The sequence below is a fragment of the Argopecten irradians genome, chromosome 10 (genome assembly GCF_041381155.1).
Source record: "Argopecten irradians isolate NY chromosome 10, Ai_NY, whole genome shotgun sequence".
Taxonomy (NCBI): domain Eukaryota; kingdom Metazoa; phylum Mollusca; class Bivalvia; order Pectinida; family Pectinidae; genus Argopecten; species Argopecten irradians.
This window is the reverse complement of record NC_091143.1, coordinates 6,219,796-6,245,525: the sequence shown is the minus strand read 5'-3', so window position 1 is coordinate 6,245,525 and position 25,730 is coordinate 6,219,796. Positions and strand designations below refer to the sequence as shown.

Genomic DNA, 25,730 nt, shown 5'->3' with positions numbered 1-25,730 from the left:
AGACAAATCAGTAAAGCAGAAGGGAACACATTAGCCCAGGAGTTTGAGAGTCTGTTTTTTGAGACCACGGCAGCTGAAGAGTTTGAATACGTTGAGGATGTGTTTCATGGAATTATCCACGAGATACAGCGCGAGAAAGGCGATCGCCACGTGAACTTTCAACCTTTGTTCATTTCTGAAGAAAAATTCCATGCCGCACAGAGGCGTCCAAAATCGCCACGAGCTGGGCCCGACAAAAAGGACGAAAAAGGGCCGACCAAGAAAAACAGCTCTAGCTTCAAACTATTCAATAAAAGTTTTAAAATATTCAATTAACATGTAGGTAATACTGCAGATAATGTGGAACATTGAGAGACACTACATTAGAGTGTCGTCCGACCTGTGATACGTTTCATTAAATTATTGTGTGTATCATTATAATTACTTCTAATTTATTTCACACCTATGTTTTGTTATTGTGTCAAAATTCTTTCTCGTATTTCTGATATTAACGGATACGAGTGAATTTCTTGTACATTTTCTACAGACAGGCAACTCGTCAGCTTGTTTTGACCAGAACCTAGCGGGCTTCGTTCAGAATCGGATGAGCTGAAATTCGTTTCCAGCAAAATGTTCATACATGTTCTCATTCTGTGTTGTGTTGGTGATCCAGTCCCTCTAGGTGTAGTTCTCATTTTGAAAATAAATTTTGTACAGTAGGAACATTGTGCTGACTTATTACTTTCACGGTTAAGTGATAATTCCAGATCCCATACAGTGATATACTATAAAGCAATCTCCATTCGCTACATCCTTGATACTAGTATTCCAGGGGTCGCTATAACTGTCGTTATATCCATCCCTGATCTATGTCATAGCTAAACTGAAGACATTTTAGGAGAAAACAACTGACCAATCACATGCCAATTACATCTTTCTTTGAAGATTAAACAGAGAGCGAGGCCCAGCTTCAAAGCCATACAATGTGCCGTTACCGATTCTTTAGATGTATATCAAAGGACCAAACTATCTCTTTCATCTGTTGTCGCATACAGGGTATGGTTTTGCTATGGTGTAGTCTGAAGGTGGATATAACGACAATGGTGCTGATGACATCCAAGCCACCACGTATCTATAAACTATCCAGATCAGAAACATAATTGATAATTAGACAATTGACTAATTCATATTTTAACAGAATACTAGTCTAGCTGAAGTTTGTCAAGAGATTCTTTCGGTTAATTCTATAGAAATGGAAAAGTTACCTCCCCTGTCTATGAAAGATTTTATTCTTCAGTCAACATATTTTCCGCGAATTTATTCTTCAGTCAACATATTTTCCGCGAATTAATTCATCTTAACGAATATGATTCCAATACGTAATTATATTTATATTTCTAGTAAATGTTTTTCATTAAACACTCTTCTAGATATTATTTTAATGTATATCTCTGCTAGACAGTCAAGTAATATCTTGTGTAGTATGTTCGATAACTAGTGCACTTTTCATAAGCTTAAATATCGGTATCATTTTACTGGTACCCTACCGTTTCATTCTTAAGCACATCTTTTAACCATATTAACATATTGTGTTCCGAAATAGTTAATTACTCAATAAATTTAACTTTACTTCTAACATTACATTGAACATATTTTTTTTTTATCTTTATACTATTTTATCTTCAGAGACCCATGGTTGATTGAATTACCCTAGTAAAACCAAATGTGCAGAGTAGGGTAATGCAATCCTCCGCAGATCTCTGCAGATCAAGTGATTCTAAAATGACTAGATTTGAAACAATAGACCTAGAGGGATCTTGGCGCTCACACAAGATTAATCTATGTCTCACAATTGAAAGAAGGATTTTTTCTCTGCTTTTCAAACTTTTAACAATCAAAATCCAAGATGGCGGCCTATCCCTTCAGCACTTTCTGAGAAATAGCGATAACAATAAATGTAAAAGGACGGAAGGATAGATGAAAGGCGATTCAATAGCCTACCATCTAATGATGGTGGGCTAGTACGGTAAAACTTCACTAAAACAGAGCTTCTTTGATGAAGACTACAATGCATCAGTTTAACTAGACTGTTCGAAATATATAGCATCACATTAAATAGAGATGGACAGGCACAGTTCACCATCTACATGTCAGAAACTTACTGTAACAACGATAGGGACACTATTTACAGCAAGGATCTAATGAGGATGGAAGCCAGCAACTTATTGATGGGAAGAGATGACGAATGCCAGCAGAATCAAATCTTCACTCCTGTATTACAAGTTACAACACCGCAATGAACACTTGTCAGATCTCAGATCTACTTCCAAAACTTATCTCGTTTGATAAAAATGTAGAAAACAGAGTCAAATTATACAAAAATAAAGTTAGTTCTAAGCTGAAGTAGAGCATAACTCCCAGGGTTAGAGGTTATCCAGTTTCCCTGGCTTTGTCTAAATTATCATACTAGTTCCTATTTATAGGACATCAATAACAAACAAATTCAATCTGGTTATTTATACATACAAATGGATGCACTTGTACATTAACAATAAATAACAGTAAAATTTCAGATACACATAAGATTTATTGACCCATTAAACAAATACACCTTCAGCATATAGAATACACAAAACATACTGTAATCAGTATGTGACATTCGTACGCTAAACATGCACCCGACTACATGTAGACTGGTACCTGTGCTATATGACTGAATGTGGATAAAAATAATCCTTTCTGGACTCGTGAACGAAGTCTGTGTAACTGATACAGCTACACTTAACAGTAAATAATAAGCAGAAAACCAGTTCATCTTACTTAGTCAAGAGGACTGTCCAAACACCCGAACTGCAAATAGCAGTCATAGAAACATCTCACATCTAAACACAGACAAAACAGCAAAACCTGTATCTAGTGTCAGTCTGAATACAACAATCTCAGAACACAGCCAGCCATCAGCGATGACTTACAAATGTTACTATATAATGAGGATTGAACACCCTCAACTTTCACACTGTAATGTTTACACATGACAAGAAATTCTCAACATAAGACAGGTTACTGTAATATAATGTAAATGCAGGGGAAAATGATTATATCTCTGAAATTACTTTGAAGCAACTCTTACAATGGTCACATATGTGTCTAGTCATAACCAGTTATACAAAATTATAATAAATTGAAAGTAGCGGTACATGTTTACAATATTAATGCATGATTTGGATAAACTTTGAACAAAGACAATAATAACAGAAAATTGTAAAAAAGAATATCACAACATCGAGACATTTCATGGTGATAAGGTAAAAGTTTGACAGAGTGATCTTCAGAAAAGGAACACATCTTGAAAAGCCATAACAATATCATAAAATCGACAGACTTTCACAACTTTCTCCAATATCAAAATAAATTCCATCCAAGTTGTACTTGCTATGAAATTTCCAGTCTATTGAATTTATATCCAGAATAGATGAGCAATGTATAGTAGATATAGTGATGAGAGTCTTTATCAATGCTGTTTGTGTAGTCAGATTCACACCCTACAATCAACATTCACTCTTCACTGTTTTCCATCTGCCGTCTCCATGGTTTGCTCTTCATCCTTTTTGTCTTTCTTCTCTCCAACTGTTCATGAAAATGAGAAATGTATCAGTTCATTGTACCAAACAGACCACAAACTGTTCTCATAACTTATAGCAACACTGTATAACCATGAATTTGTTTTAATGGCGTTTGTAGAATTTTTTTTATTTCACTGTACTTGTAAAATTTTATACAAGAAGACCCCTCTACACAAATGATTCGACAATTATCATTTTGGAGCATGTTCATCTGTAGAACTCTACTCTCACTTACCTTCATCACCTTCTCCTGTAGCACTGTCCATTCTCCTGCGTTTGCGAGGGTTCATCCTTTGTCGTTGGAATTTTGGTGCTGGTAACTGGTCCATACCCAACACCTTATGAATTTGTCGGAATGCTATCAACCTCAAAGCATGCTGTAAAATAAATTAAATTAAACCATTGTTTATTTCACAGTACAAATCATCTAAACGATCTCAAATTTTCTCACCTGTCAAAATGTTTTGATATGCAATTTTAACAGACACAAAGACTGCAGAAAAATACTGCTGAATATTATAACTACAAAGAGTATGAATGATAATTTTGAGCTTAAAGAAGGATAGGATCAGTCAATGTTGTTGATTAAGTAAATTGACTGAAAATACATGATGGACAGGAACAAGCTGAACTTGACATGTTTCATTACTGATGATCATTCAGCTCAAATAGTAAAGGAATCTTTGTCAAGTTTGGAGATCCTTCGTTAATCAGGCCTTATCTCCACTTGGTCGTTGTAAGTGCTGACCATAAGACCTCAGTAATGTCAATTCGGTCCATGACTTTTGAAGCAGAATGTGAACTGGGTTGTGCTGAATAGATAGATCGGTCAAAGTCGAAGCTAAAAGGATTAACCAACCTGAGCAGATGAAGTGATATCTTCTCTCTCCTGTGGTGTGAGGGATGCTGCAGCATCGGCTGGGTCCTTCTCACATGGATCATATAGGCCTGGCCCTCCTGTAACAGCAGTCATCAAAATATATAGACACAGGTCATCATATACACCGAGTCAACTGTTTTATTAACCGAATATATGACGTTTGTCTTTTTATCATCAGTGACATGAGAAAAACTTGAACCATATCCAAACACACAAGGTAATTATAAGTATTGAAGAAAGTATATTTTCTATCAAATTTTATAGCCAGGGATATTAAGTTTTCAAATTAAAACAAGTTTTAAGTTTGGATAGGTAGTGCTTGTGTAGGTTGGTTGATTATGTACTGGGTAAATTAGAACGAACCTGGTAGGAGTAAGCCTGAGGCCAGACATTCAAACACTCGGCGTAAGGCATCGCCAGGGCTCATCTTGGCTCCTCCACTACTCACACACTTCTCCACCAGTAACTCCATCGCCTGTGTGGAGAAGGATCAGCATTTATGTGTCATATTTAATTACTCAATTCAAATGTTACATACTTCATGGGCTGTCAAACTTGATTTTAAGGTTTTATACAGAAACAGACCCGACTAAAAATAGTTCACCATTCTAACACCAATCCAGAAGTGTTGAATGATGATCAGTTTTGATCTTCCTGCCTTATGAAAGTAAACCATCCATTCATTCAGAGTGGAAAACAGCAGAAACCTTTACTGGTGCATCTATATCTAATATCTATACACTATAAAACTCTTACATATATATAAGCTATCAAACTTAACTGTTGTGAACATCAGAACTGTATTCTAGAAGAATTCATAATAGCTAAATACCCTCTTCTACATGACAAAGGGCAAGTTATAATCATCCTGACTTGAGTGGTTGACTTACCCATTCGTTAAGAGGGGTCCACGTAGGGACACGTTGGCAAAGGTCACGTAGGATTCGGATCACAACAACGCATGACTGCAGTCCGTTGGCTCTAGCCTATATAATCAATCAGGGAGAAAGTCCAAATAAAATCAAGCTGAATGACTATTTTATTCAAGAATCTGGAGTCAGTTTAAAGCCTTACCATCAAAGGTAAAACTCTAATCATATCAATTTCTATTTCAAACTACTAAATGATGTATGCACAGCAAGCCATATTTGAACCATGCTTACCCCCACTGATTTAACTTTTTGTTCCAGATTCTTGAATATTTCTTGGTATGACTGAGTTTATGGCACAGGTGATGCATGCTGAACACGCATTTTCCACATGCCAGTGGCACCAACACCATGCCTGACGACCTCACAACTTTCCAGCCTCATGTATCAGGGTCCTATCATCTTTTTATGATCAATCTTCATTATCTCAATAGGATAAAAATAAGGCTCCCATTCCACAGAACATCATTCAATAAACATTTACTATGATTTTACATTACACCATTATAAATGTCATTTTGATTAATTTCTTTTTGTGAAAGGGGTTCCTTATGTTTTTGCCTTTCCCACAGTTCTTGATCTAGAGAGAAAGATTCAAAGTTGCCACCATTTAATAGAAACCCAAATGTTCCTCTCTTTTTCCAAGTTTTATTTCACTGTATCCAAATTCTAGAGAGTTACTTTGCTTTTCAATGAAATGTTAGATGAAAGTTCTTGACAACTAAAATATGTACATGTATCAATAATGTAAGAAATGTAATAATGACAAATGAGAAGCAAAACAAGTCTACATATTTGTCATTTGAAATAAAACTTTCAAATCATTACAAAATCAAGTTCCCTGCCTCAATGCACAGAAAGATACTGAGGTTAAATGACAATATTTCCCTGCAAATGATGACAAGAAACTTGCATCCCTCTCACATACCTTTTTTTAGTGTATTTCCCCATAAATCTTGAACAGAGAAATGATCAGCATTATCGTAAATCATGAAAGCTGCTGTTTACTGATGAAAGATGGTTATAAATGAATCCATGTCCCACTACCTACCTGATTAGGTGTGTCATATGTAGCATTAGTTTATAAATAGAAGCAAAACAATCTCTCTCCAATGTTGTTTTCATATGTGGTCTTTTTAGACCAAACATTCTCCAGATTTGATTCAACATTTTCATGAAACCAACATGGACAGTGTTGATATTGCAAAATATAAAAACAATGCCAAATAGAATAGGAGAAAATAAAATTGCTTGTCAGTTTAATATTCCAAACATTTCCAATCTGATGAAACATTAACTGATCAAGCTGACCAGACTCCATTTGACTTTGCTTAAGGACATGGATTCATTTACCATGTGTTTATATATGTCATCCACAGCAAACAGCAAACACTGTCAAAATTTCATACGCTCTGTCTTTCATTCACCACTCAAGGTATGAGAGCTACCATCCCATGACCACTATAGCTCAATCAGAAGATAGGTGATGCTGGACTAATTTGCCAAATATACCTCACAATTCTTAATTTTGAAAACTTTGCCAGATATACCAGACAATAATGAAACCCTTGCCAGATAATTATATAACCACACTATTCCTGATTTTGAGAACTTTGTGGAATATACTTGACAAAAGTATCTTTATTCCTTTAAATACAGATATCTAAGCAGATTATTGTGTAATGATCATCGAGCATTAAAATCTTCCATTTCGTAACAAAAATCTAATATAATTTTCTTAGAGTACATCTAGAAAATTTAACTGAATCTCAGGTCTGGTACCTTTGTGATCTATCTATAAAACTAATGGCAAATGACAAAATATCCCACAACACCAATACAATGCTGATATGTTGCTATGTTGTTACCAGTTTACATTTAAAGATTGATCATTGATATTTGCAAATCTGCAGTTTAGGTTACACAGACCTTCTTCTGTATAATAATAACAGACCATCAGGCTGCAAAGTAAGTATAAAAAGGTTCGAACCTGAAACCATTTAGCATGGCGAAGGGCTGCGAGAGCATCGAGACATTTCTGTCTATCCAACACATCCGGAGGGTCTTTGACGCTTACAGTAGCAGAGGCCTCTGTAGTATTAACACATTGAACCAGTTGTGTTGCAGGAATGGGTGTTTGACCATAGGCAGAAAAGATGGCAATTACAACAGACCGTCTGTGTAGCCACAGACCGTCTGAGTGGACCCCAAAGTATACTACGGCCTCCCCAAAACACACATATACATGCAATGATCAATTCAAATTTAGGATTATGTTACAGATGATGCTACTAAATCTCCATTCTTTTTCTGGATCTTGGAAAAGGATGACTTGTTTGCTTATTCAGGATAAGTATCAGAGAGAAGTTGAAAAAGAATATACAAGTAAAAAGAGGTATTCAAAAAGGACATGGTTCAAAGCGAACTGCAACAAGATTTTTAAAGAAGGAACAGCTCGGGTATTCATGCAGTAGAAAATGATATCTGGTTTTCAATATTCATCAAACCAATCGAGGAATGTGTGGTACAAATAAAAATAGTGAAATAGTCAGATTTCAATTCTGCAATGCAAGGCTTGATAAGATTTTGTTTTTGCTTTCTTTTTCTTACATTTTTTCATAAGCCATATGTTAGACCAGCTTGACGCTCATTATATGTATACTTGAATTACTGTCTGCCTCCAGTACAAAAGGCTATGTTGGTTCTTTACACTGGCGAAACCAAAACAAAGAAACAAGTGAAAAGAAAACAAAAGGAGATTGTTACAAACCAAATCAGAAAATAAAAACAAAATGGGATACAGAGCTGGGAAGGCCAGTATTCTATGAAGTCCACATTTGAATTGCCATCATGGTCAAAAATCCTTCCATTTAGTGACGGATCCTGGTCATTCTCTGACAGAAAACCTGTGCAGGAGATGGCTAGAAGGCTTTCCAAATGTTATGCATATGAAATAGTGTAGGAAAACATGTCAGTTATCATGAAATACAATTTAAACAATACAAGTAAAACCATATCTAGAATACTTGTATGTGATTTTTTTCTTCCAAATTTTCTTTTTTTTCTTCTTCTTTTCATCTGCATTTCCTTTGTAATCAGCTCTAAATAAAACTGTTACTGCTGTATGGTAAAGCCTTCCAACTTGCTTCAAAGTTTTGAAGATATTTTCAATTGCATTTTTTAAAAATAAATTCAGGAAAATTAGTGTACTGTAGAATGATCATGCTAAAGAGAGTATATTTTGTGCAATAATAATTTTCTTTAAAAGTAATTTTTCAGTAAGCTCGATACAACATGACCACTCCACAAACGAGAATCCAAATCAATGAAACATTTTTTAGTTAATATGTATAGAATTATAAAGCAGAAATATATCCAGTACATAAAACACTGCCATTCTTTTTTACCTCCGTCAGACAGTTGGGCCTCTCTCATGACAGGTGACGTCAGTGTAATACTACAGGTAGTCTTGGGCTCCTTGTTGTTTGTGACTATAATGGCAGCTTCCTCCACACAACGCCTTACTTCATATGTTTCCTCTGTCACCGCCTACAAGTCCACAAATAACCTACTGATAACCTAATTATATCATCAGGAGGCCCAATAGGCCTTAACGGTCATCTGACTATAAATACAATACAACATACAGTGATAATTAAGTCTCAGTAACTCATTCAATATTACACACTTTTTTATATGTGACCTTGAATCAAGGTTTTTCATAAACAAAATTGGTAGCACTTAGTTCTAGCATGCTACAGCCTAATAAAAGAGGATCCATTCTAACTCACACTTTCCATCTAAAAATAATCTAAGCTAAGCATTTTGTATAAGACGCATGAAAATCAAATTGAATTGTGCTTCATTTGTTTAGTCTTATTGGTACATTTTTAGCAGAAGCTTATTATTCTGTCATTAGTTAGAAATTATTCACACGTTTTGTCATTAGTTAGCAATTATTTGAATGTTGTTTTCTTCACAAATCAACAATGCAACAATTTACATCTACCCACAAGTATACACAAATTTGAAGGTAAATAGAGTATTAAATTATCAATAATACAAAATTCACTTACTGCAATTTGTTTTGGTAAGCCATCTGCCACTCGCTCCAGCAGTGTACGTGTGGGTTTTTCTGAACACAGAACAACAAGATGTACATTAAGATCGCCATGAAGTAGCAGACCTTTGGCTAGTACTCCAACACGCATCACTCCCTTCAACACACGATTGGCCATTGGATCTTCTTTCTTCTCTCTGAATCAAAAACAAGACTTCTTGTACTTCCTGTACTACACTTAAATCAATATTTCCATATCAAAGAATGAAGATTTAAATGAAGTTAATCTTTAAATTTCAATTATCATTCTCTCTCATATATTTTGTAGTATCATTGCTCAATAATGTGGAATTTACCTGATTTACCTGATCTTCGGTCTATTGATAAGCCATTGGCTTCTAGACTTTTGACTTCGGTCATGTTGATTTCATCGAGTTGATAACATTAAGATCATAGTCCTATTGTCTAACGAATGTAAGACATCTTAAAATTTCAAAATGTAATGCTGGGCATTGTTTTTCATAAATCCAATTTATCATTTAAAAGAGAAATTATAATTTTGGCACATTGCTAGCATCAATCAACCTGAAATCTTCTCTAATGTCAGTGTTTTAGTTAAGAGGAGATTTGTCTCCCTTCATACTTACTCCTCTTTACCATCACCCTCCTTCTTAGGCGTAGCTTTGTCAATGTCCATGCTTTTAGGGTTAATGCTGGAAAAAATACAATTGATATTGTGGAATCAAACACCATTAGATGTTCAATCAATAAAGTCATTAAGAACAAATCTATTTTCAAAAGATTTTAAACAAAACAATCAGTTTAAAATCAGTGAAATACACTTTAGTAAATATGTAGGAGCTATTGTCCAAACCAGCTAGTTTGTTTTTTTAGATAAAGATCAATAAGCAAAATATATTTTACAGTATTATAAACCTGATTTTGACATGACACAAAACTCCTTGACTGGAGTATTAAGATTAAGCAATAAGTAGTGAGTGAAATAGAGCTTTCTACACACGACTTTCTATGATACAGATCAAGGGTCAAAATGTACAACAATGTTATCTCGAGACAAGCCAACACAGATGCACACTTACCTGTCAGTCAAGAAGTCGGATACTTGCTTCAGTGACTTCTCACACAAGGATACAATATTTTGTACAGCTTGAAGCTGGAATGAGAAGAGACAAAATAACTCAAAAATCAAATAATTTAAGCAAATGAAAAGAATATCTGTATTTTTTTTCTCAATGTTTAGGTTTACAATGTATGAATAACAGGGGTTTTAGAAATTCATATAAATGTACATGAATTCAATTGTTTCTATGCATAGTAGTTATTTATCCTTGCAGGCAGATATCAATTGTGACATCTTTAGTTGTTAGCAAAATAAAAATTACTTAAGTTTCCCTGAAAAAATACAGTCAAATCTCTCTATAAAGACCTCCCAAGGGACAGAAGGACATTGCAACCAGGTGGTCTTTATACCAAAGTTGAATTTTCTTGAAATTCGTTATTTGGGATCCTAGAAAAGTGGTCACATAAAGCAGGTGTTATTTATACAGAGGTGGTCACGAAGGGACATGTTACTGTATGATGTTACTCTCACATAAACATGATGTCAATACCTACTCACAATGGCCAATGACTTTTCAACAGACAAATACATAGTTATGGAAATTCAGTACCTTGCAATTATGACTACCTACGGTATCTATTTCAATATTTATCCTGGTTACTTTCATTCCTAGTTGCTTAAAGAAAACTGTAATTTAAGAACTTACCTCTACTTCATTAGGGTAAATAGCAACATGCTTGGCCATCACATGGCGATCATCTGAGGAATCTGGTCGTCTCATAGGCTGGAACTGAAAACAGATCAGAAATATAGATCACATTCCAGTATATGCTTCTCATAAAACACAGGAGAGGTCCTACATCCAAGTGTAACATAGAGATACACTCATCTCTCTCCGACATCTGATCTTCCTCAGATGACAAAATAACAGATATATACATTGAATCTTTATCTAAGGTTATATATACACTGTATATGATATTATTCCTTACCATGTGTGGTCCACCAGGTCCATGGAGGAATGGCCTTGGTGGTCCCATGCCTGGTCGTCCACCCTGTCTCTGCCATTCAAAGTACTCCTGGTCCTCATACCGCCGTCGTTCCTCCCAATACAGCTCATCTTCCATTCTACACAATGAAAACAACAATTACAAAGGTTGTCGGTAAAGTACCATTACACATTGTATAGCAAATCAATACATTAAGTCTAATTAATCTTCTTTTATATTCAGATCATTTATCAACAATCAAAACAATTATAAAATATTGAGATGTAATTGTGATTAAAATTTCAAGGAAATCATTTCAATATAAGACATTTATAAAAGAACCAAAATAATCACTTACATTGAAAATTATGATGTAAATAACATATTTCAAAGTTGTTAAAATCAAAGTATTAGTAATGGTGGAGAAAATATTAAATGTAACAAACAAGATACACAGGCTATAGACCAGCAATTTTCTAACTCAATAATTTCAGGAGCCTATACCTTTTCAATTGAGAAAACACTACATTTCATCTTTCTTGATACATGCATATTAAAAAGAGAGTTTTTCTTTATTCAAGAAAATACTAACATAAAATTGGGAAAATAGTGCAAATTTCTCTAGGGGGAAGGGGCCTTATTCGGCCCCAAATGTACATAAAAAATCACTGTGGACATGTTAACATAACCAAGTTATACTGTATTAAACAACTAGTATTCAAGTAGCTGAAGATAAAAATTAAAATACTCCAAGTACTGCAAATACAACGCAGCAGAATGCATCTATGTTTTCTTTGACATTCTTCTTAATCAAAATTCCTACATAAAATAAAACATTTCAAAATTGAACAAATAATGAAAATAATTGTACCTCTTCTGAAGTTTGTAGGACAACACATTAGGACAGGTTGGGCAAAGAAACACTGTATGCCCCCTCACCCAAGCTATATGTCAAACTATCACAATATTGATGCACGCAAATAGACTTGTAACTCCAGCTTAATCAGTCATGTACAGCAAAATGAAATTCTTTCATTATATCACATCATTTTTACTATAGAAGTATAAATCAGTACATTTATTTTTGAAGTAGATATTTTTTGTCTCATTGCACAGCAATTCATGAATACTTATAATGGATCAAATATGATATAGAGTAGCAGTAATAATAATGCTATTGCTATAACGACAATTATTGAACTTCACTACCTGGTATGTTAGAGGAAATCAGTGGAAATGTGTTAAAGAGATCTTCTGTTATTAGTTTGACAGACACATTGTAGATAATGGGTAAGTAGAAGATATATTCTAGCAGTGTTAGTTGGATAGAGAATTTGTACAAATAGATAACACCACAGGTGTTCGTTTCTAATATAAGTATAAGTATAATACTGGGTCAAGGTCTATAACTCGGCCGGCCATATAACACTACCCAATTTCAGAAAAAGTATGATTATTATCCAACCGTATAGGATATAATAATAGAAATACTCTCAATCGACAGCCAGATAATTTATATTTAATTTGGTATATGATACAATATATATCATGCCGTATAAATGTCACTAGGTATCCAGAAACATCGGAAAACAGCCAGATTTCAACTGGTCGGACACTGTGGTGTCCTCCGATAAACACGCTAGGGCTCTAATGGGTAGTTCAAAAACCACTGCATGTCAACACTTCAGCTTCATAGGAATTAAAGTTTGGTAAAAAACAAACTTACCGATATGTTAGTGTTTATCTATGTACCATCCATTTGCGCAATACAGCCTTTTGAAATTTCCGATTGAAAAAAATGTGTGTCTCTAGCCGTCATGTTGATATGTGTGTAGTACATTTGTTTTCTAAGCGTTGATTGGTCAATTAATTTTCGAGAGCCAATCAACGCCGACAAAACAAATCTACTGCACACATACTTACATGGCGGCTAGAGACATAATTTTTTTCAATCGGAAATTTCAAAGGGCTACGTTAGGCAAATGGATGGTATTTATCCAGGGATTTACTAACCGGTAAGTTTGTTTTCTACCAAACTTTCATTCTTATGACGCTGAAGTGTTGACATGCAGTGGTTTTTGAGCTACCCATTAGAGCCCTGGCGTGTTTCATCGGAGGACACCACAGTGTCCGACCAGTTGAAATCTGGCTGTTTTCCGATGTTTTTGGATACCTAGTGACATTTATACGGCATGATATATATTGTATCATATACCAAAATAAAGATAAATTATCTGGCTGTCGATTGAGAGTATTCCTATTATTATATCCTATACGGTTGGTTAATAATCATACTTTTTCTGAAATTGGGTAGTGTTATATGGCCGGCCGAGTTATAGACCTTGACCCAGTATTATACTTCTACTTATATTAGAAACGAACACCTGTGGATAACACCATGCTAAATCTACAAACGGAGAAAACAGTACACAAAACCTTGCACAAACCAGCCTGGATTTCTTTTCACTTATACTGAAATACTATACACAATCAGTAGCAGTAAAATGCATTGTTAAAAAAATTGTTTTGAAGCTTTGTCACTATGGTTTTTTCTCAACAAAAAATTGTTTTTCATTTAATATTAAAAAAGCAAATTAAATAAAATGCAGCCTGTTTAGCAACAGAATTTTACAAAAGCGCAAATAAAGCTTAGAATATGATAACATCCATATTTCATAAACCAAATTGAGGTACATTTAATAGTGCTAATTTCTTAATAACTACTGTATTGACATTTTCTCAGTGATGAACAGTAATCATGCCCAATATTGTATCATTGTATCATAAAACGACTGATCACGAGCTGGTGTATACAGGTCCTGCACACTGTACCTCATCTCGTCGCGCCACCTTTGCTCCTGTTCTCGTCGTCTCCAGTATTCCTCTTTCTGCGCCTGGCGCCTTATCTTTTCTTCTTGGATCTTCCTGGCTCTAATACTTGGCTTCACCTCAACATTCAGACTAGGGTCCACTTTTTTCTACACACAAACAAAAAAAAAAAAAATTTCACATTTTTTTTTTATATAAATTTATCTTTTTGAGTTATATCCCCTTTAGCATTAACACAGAAGTGTTTTTGATGTGTCATGATTTCCTTTGCTTAACAGTAGTATTATTAAACAACTGAAAGTAGATGGCCACATATCCAAAACAATGCTACCAAAGGACACAACTTTCCTCTCCTAGATTATTGAGAGAACCTTTTATCTTAAGCTATGACAGACCATCCTAATTCATGGACATGAATCAAACTTCGAACATAGATGACTATTATGCTGACATAAATCATGTTCAAAACTGAACAAACTTCAACTTGATTAATGTTTATACAAAATTTTTCTCTATTCACATACCTTGTACTGTAGTCGATGCCTGCGACCCTTCATGTGCATCTCTTTAGCATTAGGGTCATTGAATTTACATTCACACAGTTTGCAGTTAAAGCTGATTGTTTTTCCTTGTTCATTCTTCACTTCTTCTATGTACTCATGGCCTGTAATTCAACAGTATAAACCATTACTCAGTGATACAACAACAAGGAGCCGCAAACCGTGGCATTATCCCCTGCTAACAGGAAAAACACCTAACATGGAAGGTCCGCAATAGCAAAAGGCACAACTAGGGCACTTGTGTGTTGTATATAGAAAGTTTCAAGGAGCTGGGAGATGAATGATTTTTGAGTTATAGCCCGGAAAAGAGTGATGGACTGAGCCCAATTTAAAGTGAATAGTCGGGCAAAGAAAACCAGTCTAAATGCGTTCATTGGCCTTCCAAAAGTTCTCACATATTAATACGACGGTCAAATTCTGCTTAGTTTCCCAGTTCTGACCATTAAAGTAAAGAAAAGTCGAAAGCATTGAAAGCGAGGCTGCGTGGAAATGTAACCACGGACATAGTGAGCCGGGAGGACGTTTTAGAATTTCCATACTTTAAATCAAATTCTTCGTACGCAGACAGATTTTGACGAGAGATTTTATTTTTCCATTTCATAAGAAATTATACTGGATACATTCACACCATTTTTACTGACTTTAGCTATCCTTGCCCGACTGTTCACTTTAATATCCTGCCAATCTGTTTTGCGGGGGATAGCAAGACAAATAATACATTGTCCAAGCTATCATATCATATTATATCAAAGAGATGTCAATCTAAATTATTTTGGTTTGGTTTGATTATTTTGATGTCCTATTAACAGCCAGGGTCATAAGGGCATGCCAGATTCAGGATGTGGAGAAATGCTGTAGTACATCATACCCAGAGAAAAATCCACGAACCACTGTTCAGTGTCAGGCACATAGGATTCAAACTCATGACCCAGAGGTGAGGTCTTGTGGTAATATGACGACAAGTAATATGTCGGTACATTTTAACAACTTGGCCATAATTTATATTTTCTGTGATTGAAAATACTTCCATTGTTAAGATATCACATCAATAATTAAGAGGATACTACAAACTTACCAACAGGTGCAACGTCTTTCTCTCCCAGGATGTTTAGTTTGTCTCCATCTTCATCTTCTTTGTCTGTAAGAGATAAAACTACTAAGGTAAACAATAACCAAGTTTCCTATCCATAGAAACCATAGTAAAACAGACCAACTGATCCGTTAGTTGTTATCATCATGCATTGTGTAAGCATCTCTATAGTCAATGTGAATCACCAACTTCTATCTAATTAAATTTGTTTTTTTCCCAAACTAAATGTAAAGCGGAAAACATTTCATTTCAATGCGTGACAAACCAGGGTCAAGTTGAGAGTAGATTTATAGCAACTAAGGTAGCATTTTCGCTAAGGATCAATGTCCATGTAGAAATTTCTTTTTTTTAAGAAGCACCTCCGATATCTTTACATCAATTACATAAGTTCTTTACCAAAGTATATGGTTGATGTTTTAACTCGAGAAGCTACTGGTCCGATACAGACAATTTCACTATAATAAGAAAGATGTCATGTATCATGTATGCTTACGTATCAGCAATATTGTACTTGAAAACATTAGACTATAATTCCACACATTTGTTGTTGCTAATGATAGGGTATTCCTTGGGGCATTCCATGGTGGGAACTTAGAAAGAAACCTATCAGCTCACAGAATTTTATTGAGAGTTTAACCTACCATCATCTGTTAGTGATGAAGATGCAGCCATTGGTTCCACCTTTGGCTCCACCTTGACCTCTTCAGGCTTGCTCCCCAGTGTCTTGAGTTGTGTACCTCCAACAAAAGTGATTTTGGGAGTGGACAGCACCTTCTTGGCGATGGTGGGCTGTGCTGTGACCACTGGAGCAGGCTTGCTGGCTGGTTTGGTGGCTGTGGTGGTGGTAGAGGGAGCTGAAGTGCCAGTCTTGGTAGTACTGGATGACCCAGCTGATGTTGGTGACACAATCACAGGATCTGTAGATGGGATTGGCTTCCCGAGGCGTGTGTGCAACTTCAGGACCTAGGAACATATATTTAAATAGTACAGGTTATTTTTCACAGATTCAGTCTATCTATGTAAAATGCTTCACACTCATGTCGTAGCAAAGAAACAATTCACTGAACATTACCGAATTTACAAAAACATTGGCCAAAACTTTACAGAATTACTATATGATTTTGTTGTACTCTCTTTCAAAGATATTTTATAGGAGAAATACCTACTGGTGAGTTTATTTTCATGTAGTTACAGAAAGTCAGCAATGGCCTCATGGAGCATCTAGAGATGCTCTTATCTTTAAAAGATAAATTACAGATAACAATCTCCCAAGACTAGTAAATATATCACTTAAAAATCACACAATAGAGACCATCCAAATGCAAACTTTGAAAATATGAAGGAAAATTACAAGTTTATACCAATTTTCAAGTGAAAAGCAGCCTACCTTCTGATGCTTAGAGCCCCTAATGTGGGCAGCATAGGCATCCGCTCCAGTACACGTAACATCACACAGCTCACAACGCAACTGATTTTGACCTCCACGCCCAACAGGCTGAGAATTGTTGCCAGACTTCATGGCAGCTTCCTTCTTTTTGTGCTTCTGACCTTCTAAATGTTCTCTGTACGTCTATAGGAAGAGAAAAAAGTAATAGAACATGAAAATTTCTAGAGATAGGATTCTTATATTCTGGTTTTTTTCCTCTTTATTTTCAATTCAGAAACAGTTTAATGTTTGAGGTGACAGAAATTCATATGTATGTAGTGGATATTAAAACAATGCAACCCACCTGAGGCCCAGCACAGCTAATTTTACACACATCACAGTAGTGTAACTGTGGCTGTTTCGGTGGGACTTTTGGCTTTGGTTTGCCGACCTGTTGACCTTGTTTCTTGAGTTGCCATGTACCAGTTGGAGTTTTGGCAGCCTGCTGTTGTTGATAGTAGGATGTTGCAGCAGAGTAAAGAGCCGCATCATATCCTGTCAAATGTAAAAAAAAAAGGAAGAGTTTAAGCAAAATTCAGTATCTAAATTTTGATTATAAAATCCCTCTATATAGAAATAAAAGTATCATAGTTTTTCATGAATGAGAAGGGTTTTACAGCTAAGCTTATTGTTGAGTGATTTTTGTTTTTTCTGATGACATATTTGAGCCAAATTTTACACCAAGGCAAAATCTGGCAAAAACATATCTGAGGATAACAGCACTGTATTAGTGATGATTGTTATTGTGAGACAGCACAGGGAGAAGGCCACTTTTATTGATTAGCACGGACAACACTGATCAGTTATTTATCATCCATAGAAGATTGACATTGGACATCTGTCCATAGCATTCTTCCATGGATGAATGAAGCTGTAAGATACACTGTGATAGCACAACTAAGGCCCAAGCTGGAGTAAGGAAACATTGTAGGTATATTAAGAGTGAGCTGTACGTTTATAACAATATCAGATTAATCTTGAAATCCACTGGTCTCAGCAACACAGAAAACATTTATGACAATGACTTTACTACAATGAAGTGGAATTATTTTCCATTTTTATGCTAATAAAAGTAACTACTTCAGTGACCATTTTCCATAAATTGCTTATAGCCATAGATGCCAAACATACACAATTTTTTGGAGATTACATTGCATTTGGTTTTAAAATGAAGACATGAAGTGCCAGGCACTGAAAGTTCTAATAGAGAACTGGACATGTCAATGACACTCATCAAACTCTTAAAATACCTACTTTATGTAATAAAATATAGGCTCAACTACACACATAATGCTAACAAAACAAAACTAATTCTTAGCTATGGAGAGAATGAATAAAAAAAAACTTCAATTTATAGTCAATTTTACAGATACTAAAAATCTTGTTTTACTTGCCGTAGAAATCAAATATTTCATAAATCATTTCTGGATCATTTGTCAACAATTGAAAGTATCAGATGAAAAGTATCGTTTATTTTGATATAAACTATTCTCCACATAGTATACCCTTGAAATTAAATATGGCAATGATTTAGAGTAAGGTCTAGCATAATAATCTTATTTGTTTGTAAGAAATGAGATGCATTGAAGTTTTTCATATCATAAGCCAATGCAAGAAGAAAACTTGACATGCAGCTACCTGCAATTTTGTATAATTTTGACAACTATCAAATATGACTTTATTAAGAAGGGAACCTGTATGTAAATAGACAAGGCTGCTATTTGCTTTGACAGATCTGCCATAAAGAGCCTGCTCCTACCTTTAATAACAACAGGCTGTACTGTTTGTTTTATGGTGTTGTAGTTGGTGCCAGTGGACGCTGAAATATGAACACAGTATTGAGTTTATGATTGTTTCTATCACCCACCCATCTCAACATACCCTACATCTTTTATAGCACATAAGTTTTCAATGAAATTTCAACATCTGTTTATGACAAACTGAATTTCAAAAGAATTTAGAGTAATTTGTTTAAACACTTGAATCTTATCTTCCTAACTTTTACCTCTCTGTTTTGAAAAACAAGGAACATGCCAAATTACAGGAGTATCTGGCATTAGTAAGTAAACATGATCAACAGCTTTATAAATCACAGAGTTGAAATTTCTCATCTTATATGCGTGTATATTTCTAAAGATATCAAAATGGACCTTCCTTGTAATTAATAAAGAATGTCATGCTCATAAATTAACTTGATATTCACAGATAAATGCCAAAACCAAACATGTAAACAGATGGTAACTTTCAATTACCCACTGATGCATGCTCAAGGAAGTTACAGGTGCTAGGAGATGTGGTGATAAGACAGTCATTGTGTATGACCACGAGAAGAAATGCTATCTCAAATTTGTTTAGGTAACGGGGATGTGCAAACTGCCTGTGATCATTTAGAGTTAATGATTTAAACATCAAAACAGAATAGTCATATCTAACCCATCTTTCCAATTGTCCAAACACTTTCATTTTAAAGTTTATATCAATTTATTAGAATTATGTTGAAAATATGTACAATAGAAGAACACAGACTCGGAGTGATAATAAAAGAAAACTTGACTTCAAATTTTGTATCATACAACATTACATCATTTAAATATTTTTGGACAATAGATATTTACATGAGTTAAAACAATTATTCTGAGGCAAGTGTCCATCAGGTTACACAGACTCAAAACTGGCTCAAACGCAATATGTATTACAGAACTATTTAGACAGTAAGTTAAATAAACCATTGAACCTCATCATCAAATTTACTCGGAGAACTAATATAACACATATTAACAATTTTCAGATTTATACCAAATTGACTCTGTGTAATGATGTCACAATTAAAATAAAATGCATGTTAAGCAAATCGATCTACTCCTATGTAAACACTACAAAATGCATTAACAATTGCTGAAAGCCCTAAGTGCTCTTAGCTGTCAAAACAATATACATCCATTAAAAAATTTGTTTGAACTTGAAAAGGAACTACTAAATAACAAATCATATAAAACATTACTCTAAATATTAAGTCATAAGGTTATCCATCAAAATGTCAAAACTTTTTCTAGAAACTGTTTTGACAAAAGGAAAACCACACTAATAAAATATGACAGTTTTACCTTCTCTAATTTGTCACATTTTTCATGTGATAGTTAGATACTGGAAGTTATATATGTTTTCAATTTGTTCCTGGTCGTATCTTCTCTCGTTAGATAGTTAAGGAACCTATGTTTACCCTTTGTGGTATATGCTGTTGTGTTGCTGGATGTCGTGTTGGTAGCGTAGTTACTGGCGTATGTGGTAACGGCTGGGGTGGAGTTGGTAGGGTACACGTAGGATGGAGCACTGGACACTTGGACTTGAGTCTGAGCCTTGGGCGCAGCAGCTCTTTGTGTACTGTACGCAGCACCTGTGGTATACACTGGCTTAGCTGCTGCTGCTAATACAATGGATGCTGATTAAATAATGAAATAATGCAATAGTTGAAACATTCAAGGGAGAAATTAGGGCCCCAAAAATCAAGATTTCTGTCTTTACATAAATGATACACACAAACTAGAATTCATATTTGAATGAAAACAGGGTCATTTTGCAAAATGTCTCCAATTTTTTTAGTTCAGTAATTATTTTGAGATGTCATTTGTGAGGCTAAATCAAATACTAATAAAAATACCATGAACATTTGAAAATTATGTCTTAAAAATAATTTGTGGTTTCAAATAACACTGTTAAAAGTAAATGTGGCAGCATCTTTGGAAAGAAATTGGATTTTCCACAATTTTCTACCTGGTTGATAATGGGTTTCAGCAGCTGTATATGAAGGGGCTGCCGGCTGGTAGTAGGCTTTTTGGTCATAAGTAGCAGCAGGCTGGAAATTCAATTGATCATTTAAACTCGTGTAAAAAGTATATTTTGATTCACTTGCAATCGGTATTAGATTTAATATGTGTTTAAGCATTGCAATAATGATTCTATTATTCTGAAAGTGAGCAAAGTAAAATTTCAAAACTCTACTTGTGAAAACAATATACATGAGACTATCAGGAAAACATTAACTTTAAAGAGTTCATTTTTAGAATTTTTCATATTCATAAATATCACAGTATTTTTTCTGTATCAAAGAAACTTACAGTTACAGCTACTTGTGTCCTTGTTGTGTAAGCATATTGAGGGGTTGCATGTGCTGTTTGATAGCTATCGTATGCCTGTCCAGCCCTCGGGGCAGCTGTAGCATAGGCGGCCTGTGGTGCTGCAGCTACATAGGCAGTCTGGACAGTAGGGTAAGCGGCAGCTGGCTGGGCATTGGCTGCCGGATACACAAAGTGTGCCATGGTAGACAGCTAGCCTGCAATAACAATTTTACAATAATATAATTATGATAAGTATGATAATCGTTCACTCAAGTCATTGAATCATTCAACATTTAATGTTAAATAATAATCAATGAGGAAATATTTTAAAAGCTACTAATAACTATTTGTGATCATGTGATATGTAGCATCTATTTTTGGTAACCAATCAAGTGTTAGCAGGTCAAATATTGATACCATTGCTCTAGATCTGTCATCCATCTTTTAACAAAACAAAGGGGGGGGGGGGATAAAAAAAATAATATCATAATTATCTAAACTTGATAAAAATATCAACATATGTTTAACAGGAGAGGAGAAAATGTAACGGTGATCAACCCAGTCCACCCCGCTACATATGAGATAATTCTAGACAGTAGACACAGAGATTTTCCAAAAGAAATCAACAGGTACTTGGAGAGCTGTTCCTGTGCCGACAGATGCTGGCGATAATGCAAAAACCACACTCAAAATAAAGACCTCAAGTGATAAAAGGTTTTTTTTTAGACAAAACTATGGAATTTCTGCATCTGATTTTTCTACTCATCATCATCATGTAGGGCTGTGGATTGTCTAACATGTGGCGATCCCGATCCGATCCACGATTCAGGGCTGACGATTCACAGATCGGACCACGAATCACCAGTTAGATACAAGCAAAAGATTCAATTGCAGTAAAATAAACTGTTTTTATTGGATAAATCAATAATGGTCTTATTATATTGATAAATGTTTGATTGATACTAAAAACCAAATTTTAGCAGTTTTACATTCCTTATCATTAAGCAATAGAGTTACAGGTGAAGTACAGTAGGATTCAGTCACTGTAACTGTAAAAAAAATCAAATCATTTGAATTTTGAAATAACGTCATCTCAAAATACTACTTGCACATCAATTACGGCATGGAATCAAAGTCAAACCATCTGTGAACTGGTACACTGTATATACATTATCATGGTAAGTCATAAATCACCAATATCAAAACATTTCATTGTTACTTTTATTTTGGTCAAATACAGAAAAACATTGAAATTAAGAAAAAAAATTAAAACCCTATAAGCAGAGTAGTTACAATTTACTTTGGTTGTAGGCCAATAGTTTTTATTTTCTAATCAGGTGATTTATGATTTTGTTGACTCATAATTAGCCTACCTTTCGTTTTTGACATGGGGTTCACATCTACAGTTCTCAGTTGCCTAATATAATATATTCGTATTTTTACATATTTCCGACCCATAATGAAAACGAATATCGATAATAATCTTTTATACATCTCTAAAAAGTCATAATTATGTTTTATCATTATTATTTTATGAAGAATTCACAACATTGCATCGAAGCGTGGGTACGAAAATAACATGTTGCTAGCTTTACTTCACGCAGCTCATGTGTACTTCCGGGACTACTTCAAAGTGAAAAACATCGATGATATTCAGACTTTAGTGTACATTCCTTCACATTTTTGAGCTATGACAGCATTAAAGAAGGTACTATTTTTTTGCTTTTGAAAGATCGCGATCCACCAAATATCAGGAGTAACCAATATTCGTATCCGATCTTTCTCAATAATTCGTGAATACTCGAGTACTCGGATACTCGTTACAGCCCTATCATCATGCACTTACCTAATAATTGAAATTGCAGTAGTTTTTGTCATTTTGTAAGAGCAATATTTTTGCATAATCATATTCCTTTATGATTATTTTTCTACAATTTTTTTCAAGAGAAACATCATCTAAACTGACATGGATTGTTCGACGTTACTGCTTTTTTATAATTATGTCCCAAAATGGAATCATTCACCGTTTGAAAGGAGAAAATAACTTATACAAAGAAATCAAAATGATTCTGAGAACAAGTTATGGTGAATATAAAATATATGTGGAAATATATTGCTAAGTGACTGAGCATTGGTAGGAGGAGTCTATTTTCTGGGATGTCTCATTTCGCAGGTTATTGTTTGATTCATCTGTCTTGACAACAGAAAGGAGTAAAAATCTAAGCCTGTGATTAGGCCTATATCACGAGAAAATGCCAGTAAACAATTAATAAGTCATATGTTTATTATCCAGACAGATTCAGACACTGGCCTGAGTGTTGCTTTAGATGGTTGCATTTTACGTAGCTTCTGTTGTAGGCCTACAAAAGTAGCTATATTACGTACACTCTACAGAAGCACCGGAGATTGGGACGAAAAGACCTGTGGTTTCTTGAAATTATTTATTTGTACTGAAACCGATTGACAGCACGAATTATAAACGATTGAACGCGTTTGCTACATGCGGTAGTTTATATAGAGTGGTAGAACACTAAATTCAATGCATTCGAGCAGAAAAGGACTGTTGAAAATATTTCTATTTCCCGGCACGTGTTGTGACCGAAACGCCATCTTTGTTATCAACATTGAATAATGCAGTTATTGAATCAAGTTTTGGAGTTAATTGTAAGATTTAGATTACACCAAAGCATTGCAAGCAGTCATAATATGTGACAATTTCATCAAAAGCAACTCACCAATATATCTTCGTTCTTGTTATCTCAATTAATCGACCTTTTATTTAGGGTAAAATCGTCCTCGCTTTGCGTCCGGTAACACAAGGGCAAGGTCGTTTGGCTTACGAATGACGTCATGTGAAAACATAAATTAGGAGAGGCGAAACTTTAACATTATTTTACATTTCCTTATCATGTTAATCAGCAATTAAAATAACTGTATTTCTTTCTATAAATTCTAGGTTGATATAAATTTGCAATAGTACTGCAAATCCATCGCTCGGACATTTCCGGCATTCGGCTAAATTCGACTGATTCCGGTATTTCTCGATGTGTTACAATATCACCCCTCGGAGAAATTTCCGGTAATCTTCGGAAATATAACATATATATTTCCGAAGATTTACGGAAATTACTCCGAGATGTCGCGATTGTTGCAATATATTTCCGAAAGATTGCCGGAAATTTCTCCGAGATAAGATGAAAATGCTAGAAAATGTCTTTGTTGATATTTAGTTGATAAAAAAAAAATCGCTTTTTAAATTTCCACGTCTAGAAGAGACTACATCTTGTTCTGAACGTTAAAACTAATAATATAGAAATATTCGTCCTATCCATTCTAGTTTTTCTCTCTCTCTTCCAAAAGTATTTCAAATGTCATCTCGTATATATTTATTACGTATTTTTAAAAACTGAATTGGGAAAGGGCTATAAAAGCTATTTATACATAAGTTTGAAAACCTGTGCCAGATCCCACTCATATACAAAAATGTAGGCTTACCTGTAGGATTAAATTAATCAGGGCACAGTTTCATGAACATTCCTTAAATTTAAGAAATCCCTTAACTTAAAATTCTCCAAAGGAAAGCTTTAGTATTAGAAACATATGTAGAAGATTGGAAAATATGCTACAATTTTTCATCTACCTGTCGTATTTCAGTTTAAATACTATATCTTTTATTATTTTGTTAAAAGTTAAGTAGGCCTACTCAATATTTCAACTCCAACCCCACCCCTCCCCTCCTTGCATCCACAGGAGCAGAATAATTAAACACACAGCCATATTACGCGTTAGGAGTACACTAGTCAATGTTTGAAGAAAATTAAATACATCTCCACAAGCTAGCATCAGCTTACCAACGATGTCGACTGAGCGAATACTGAGCGAATATATACTTTATATACTATATTATTACATATAATCACGGTACACATCTAAAGACTCTGACACGTCGCTAACAAGGAATAAATCCCTTTTGGGAAAATTTTAAATATTCAGTGGAGAAAGCCTTAGAAATATCATCCAATGTGGTAATTGTTGGCGATATTAATGTTGATCTACTTACCTTATCACATAATCATGTTTTATATCAAATAATGTTAGAACTAGATTTGACAAATGTAATTAATGAACCAACCAGGCATGGATTAACAAGACACAGTTTACTAGATCCA

The 25,730-nt window shown here is 34.7% G+C and overlaps 2 protein-coding genes across 6 annotated transcripts in view; one reads left to right on the top strand and one right to left on the bottom strand.

Annotated features, from left to right (window-relative positions):
• LOC138332987 (ras-like protein family member 12) overlaps positions 1-702 on the top strand; it is a 32,962-nt gene extending 32,260 nt beyond the window's left edge. For both annotated transcript variants that reach the window (XM_069281076.1, XM_069281075.1), the window contains one exon: positions 3-702. In XM_069281076.1, coding sequence (XP_069137177.1) covers positions 3-315 — 313 coding nt within the window. In that variant the 3' untranslated portion in view covers positions 316-702. The remainder of the gene's footprint in view (positions 1-2) is intronic.
• A 1,852-nt stretch (positions 703-2,554) lies between these two features.
• LOC138332985 (zinc finger RNA-binding protein-like) lies at positions 2,555-24,416 on the bottom strand. Of its 4 annotated transcripts, none has more exons than XM_069281071.1 (23): positions 24,297-24,415; positions 21,562-21,776; positions 21,218-21,299; positions 20,667-20,870; positions 19,206-19,265; positions 17,751-17,941; positions 17,408-17,590; positions 16,662-16,983; positions 16,006-16,068; positions 14,895-15,034; positions 14,374-14,519; positions 11,545-11,680; positions 11,259-11,342; positions 10,572-10,645; positions 10,119-10,184; positions 9,488-9,668; positions 8,819-8,960; positions 7,402-7,502; positions 5,373-5,468; positions 4,846-4,957; positions 4,462-4,559; positions 3,838-3,979; positions 2,555-3,606 (listed from the first exon to the last, which is right to left on the bottom strand). In XM_069281071.1, exons 2-23 carry the CDS (start codon positions 21,760-21,762, stop codon positions 3,542-3,544), a joined length of 2,889 nt encoding a protein of 962 aa, XP_069137172.1. In that variant the 5' UTR covers positions 21,763-21,776; positions 24,297-24,415; the 3' UTR covers positions 2,555-3,541. The 4 variants fall into 4 exon arrangements, with proteins under 4 accessions (XP_069137172.1, XP_069137174.1, XP_069137173.1 ...); XM_069281073.1 differs by having other exon boundaries at positions 14,392-14,519; XM_069281072.1 differs by having other exon boundaries at positions 20,667-20,867.
• Positions 24,417-25,730: the final 1,314 nt, after the last annotated feature.